The sequence below is a fragment of the Scomber japonicus genome, chromosome 16 (assembly GCF_027409825.1).
Source record: "Scomber japonicus isolate fScoJap1 chromosome 16, fScoJap1.pri, whole genome shotgun sequence".
Taxonomy (NCBI): Eukaryota; Metazoa; Chordata; class Actinopteri; order Scombriformes; family Scombridae; genus Scomber; species Scomber japonicus.
The window spans coordinates 993,437-997,181 of NC_070593.1; the positions used below are offsets into that span (position 1 = coordinate 993,437).

At 52.8% G+C, this 3,745-nt stretch overlaps 1 protein-coding gene across 1 annotated transcript in view; it reads right to left on the reverse strand.

Moving 5' to 3' along the window:
- Positions 1-2,969, reverse strand: part of LOC128375757 (retinol dehydrogenase 12-like) — a 9,504-nt gene extending 6,535 nt beyond the window's left edge. Inside the window, exon 1 of the mRNA XM_053336174.1 lies at positions 2,871-2,969. Coding sequence (XP_053192149.1) covers positions 2,871-2,969 — 99 coding nt within the window. The remainder of the gene's footprint in view (positions 1-2,870) is intronic.
- Positions 2,970-3,745: the final 776 nt, after the last annotated feature.

The window sequence follows — 3,745 nt, forward strand, 5'->3', positions numbered from 1 at the left end:
CCTTCACTTCCACCTCTTCCTCCTCCTCCTCCTCCTCTTCCTCCTCCTCTCCCTCTTCCTCCACCTCCTCCTCCTCTCCCCCTTCCTCCTCCACTTCCTCCTTCACATCCACCTCTTCCTCCTCCTCTTCCTCCTCCTGTCCTCCTGTCTCCTTGTGTTGTGGCTTCTGTCTCCAGTAAAAGCAGAGAGCATCTGTTCAGCTCTGACTAATTGCTTCATCCTCGGCCTTCAGAGACGTTACGCAGCTTCATCATCATCATCATCATCATCATCATCCGTCAGAAGGTTGAGCAGCGTTCATGTGTCGAACCACACGCAGCCACATTATGCTGCTAATGCTCAGAGGTTAACAGTCTCCACAGGAACACACACACACACACACACACACACACACACACACACACACACACACACACACACATACACACACACACACATACACACTTATGACACACTGCCAAACAATGGCTTCCATTAACGAGCTCCTGGCAGAGTTTGGTTCTTTTTGTTGGGAGTCTGCAGGATCTTATCTCTGCAGAGAAGCTTTACCTGCGCTGTTAATCACACTTTTGCAATGCATGGTGGGAAATAAATCTGAATTTAGGAGGAGGAAGAGTAGCTAGAGGAGGAGGAGGAAGAGTAGCTGGAGGACGAGGAGGAGGAGGAGGAAGAGTAGCTGGAGAAGGAGGAGGTGGAGGAAGAGTAGCTGGAGGAGGAGGAGGAAGAGTAGCTGGAGGAGGAGGAGGAGGAGGAGGAAGAGTAGCTGGAGGAGGAGGAGGAGGAAGAGTAGCTCGAGGAGGAGGAGGAGGAGGAGGAAGAGTAGCTGGAGGAGGAGGAGAAGGAGGAGGTGGAGGAAGAGTAGCTGGAGGAGGAGGAGGAAGAGTAGCTGGAGGACGAGGAGGAGGAGGAGGAAGAGTAGCTGGAGGAGGAGGAGGAGGAGGAAGAGTAGCTGGAGGAGGAGGAGAAGGAGGAGGTGGAGGAAGAGTAGCTGGAGGAGGAGGAGGAGGAGGAAGAGTAGCTGGAGGACGAGGAGGAAGAGTAGCTGGAGGACGAGGAGGAGGAGGAGGAAGAGTAGCTGGAGGACGAGGAGGAGGAAGAGTAGCTGGAGGACGAGGAGGAGGAGGAGGAGGAAGAGTAGCTGGAGAAGGAGGAGGTGGAGGAAGAGTAGCTGGAGGAGGAGGAGGAAGAGTAGCTGGAGGACGAGGAGGAGGAGGAGGAAGAGTAGCTGGAGGAGGAGGAGGAGGAAGAGTAGCTGGAGGACGAGGAGGAGGAGGAAGAGTAGCTGGAGGAGGAGGAGAAGGAGGAGGTGGAGGAAGAGTAGCTGGAGGAGGAGGAGGAAGAGTAGCTGGAGGAGGAGGAGGAGGAGGAAGAGTAGCTGGAGGAGGAGGAGAAGGAGGAGGTGGAGGAAGAGTAGCTGGAGGAGGAGGAGGAGGAAGAGTAGCTGGAGGAGAAGGAGGAGGAGGAGGAGGAGGAAGAGTAGCTGGAGGAGAAGGAGGAGGTGGAAGAGGAGGAGGAGGAGGAAGAAGAAGAGTAGCTGGAGGAGGAGGGGGAAGAGTAGCTGGAGGAGGAGGAGGAAGAGTAGCTGGAGGAGGAGGAGGAGGAGGAGGGGGAAGAGTAGCTGGAGGAGGAGGAGGAAGAGTAGCTGGAGGACGAGGAGGAGGAGGAAGAAGAGTAGCTGGAGGAGGAGGAAGAGGGGGAAGAGTAGCTGGAGGAGGAGGAGGAGGAGGAAGAGTATCTGGAGGAGGAGGAGGAGGAGGAAGAAGAGTAGCTGGAGGAGGAGGAAGAGTAGCTGGAGGAGGGGGAAGAGGAGGAGGAGGAAGAGTAGCTAGAAGAGGAGGAAGAGTAGCTGGAGGAGGAGGAGGAAGAGTAGCTGGAGGACGAGGGGGAAGAGGAGGAGGAAGAGTAGCTGGAGGAGGAGGAGGAGGAAGAGTAGCTGGAGGAGGAGGGGGAAGAGGAGGAGGAAGAGTAGCTGGAGGAGGAGGAGGAAGAGTAGCTGGAGGATGAGGAGGAGGAGGAGGAAGAGTAGCTGGAGGAGTAGGAGGAGGAGGAGGGGGAAGAGTAGCTGGAGGATGAGGAGGAGGAGGAGGAAGAGTAGCTGGAGGATGAGGAGGAGGAGGAGGAAGAGTAGCTGGAGGAGTAGGAGGAGGAGGAGGGGGAAGAGTAGCTGGAGGATGAGGAGGAGGAGGAGGAAGAGTAGCTGGAGGATGAGGAGGAGGAGGAAGAAGAGTAGCTGGCTGCTTTCTAGAGTAATTGTATTGATTAAAGTTTGGTGCCTCCCAGCTGTTTGAGATTCCTTCACAGAGCAGAGCTGCAGGGAAACAATGTTAATAAGAGGAGGAGGGAGAGGAGGATCAGGAGGAGAGAGAGGAGGAGGAGGAGAGAGGAGGAGGAGAAGAAGAGAAGGAGGAGAGAGGAAGAGGAGAAGAGGAGGAGGAGAAGAGGAGGAGGAGAGGAGAAGGAGGAGAGAAGAGGAGAGAGAAGGAGGAGAGAGAAGGAGGAGAAGAAGAGAAAGAGAAGGAGAGAGGAGGGGGAGGAGGAGGAGGGGAGGAGGAGGAGAGGAGGACAGAGGAAGAGGAGGAGAGAGGAAGAGGAGAAGAAGAGGAGGAGAGAGGAGGAGGAGGAGAGGAGAGAAGGAGGAGGAGGAGAGGAGGAGAGAGGAGAAGGAGGAGAGGAGAGAAGGAGGACAGAGGAAGAGGAGGAGAGGAGGAGGAGGAGAGGAGGAGGAGGAGGAGGAGAGGAGGAGGAGGAGAGAGGAGAAGGAGGAGGACGAGAGGAGGAGAGAGGAGAAGGAGGAGAGGAGGAGAGAGGAGGGGAGAAGGAGGAGAGGAGGACACATGAAGGTGAATCAGTCAGTTCATCCATCAGTTCACAGATGGAGAATCATTACACTGATGATTCTCACACTGAGGTTTGTCCCTGCTGAGGCTGCTCTCAGCTGTGAGCATGGTCTTCATCATGGTCTTCATCATGTCCTCATAGTCTTCATCATGTCCTCATAGTCTTCATCATGTCCTCATGGTCTTCATCATGGTCTTCATCATGCTCTTCATCATGTCCTCATAGTCTTCATCATGTCCTCATGGTCTTCATCATGTCCTCATAGTCTTCATCATGTCTTCATCATGGTCTTCATCATGGTCTTCATCATGGTCTTCATCATGGTCTTCATCATGTCTTCATCATGTCCTCATGGTCTTCATCATGTCCTCATGGTCTTCATCATGGTCTTCATCATGTCTTCATCATGGTCTTCATCATGTCCTCATGGTCCTCATGGTCTTCATCATGTCCTCATGGTCTTCATTATGTCCTCATGGTCTTCATCATGTCCTCATGGTCTTCATCATAGTCTTCATCATGTCTTCATCATGGTCTTCATCATGTCTTCATCATGTCCTCATGGTCTTCATCATGTCCTCATAGTCTTCATCATGGTCTTCATCACGTCCTCATAGTCTTCATCATGTCCTCATAGTCTTCATCATAGTCTTCATCATAGTCTTCATCATGTCTTCATGGTCTTCATCATGTCCTCATGGTCTTCATCATGTCCTCATGGTCTTCATCATGGTCTTCATCATGTCCTCATAGCCTTCATCATGTCCTCATGGTCTTCATCATGCCTTCATCATGTCCTCATAGCCTTCATCATGTCCTCATGGTCTTCATCATGGTCTTCATCATGGTCTTCATCATGTCCTCATAGTCTTCATCATGTCCTCATAGTCTTCATCATGTCTTCATC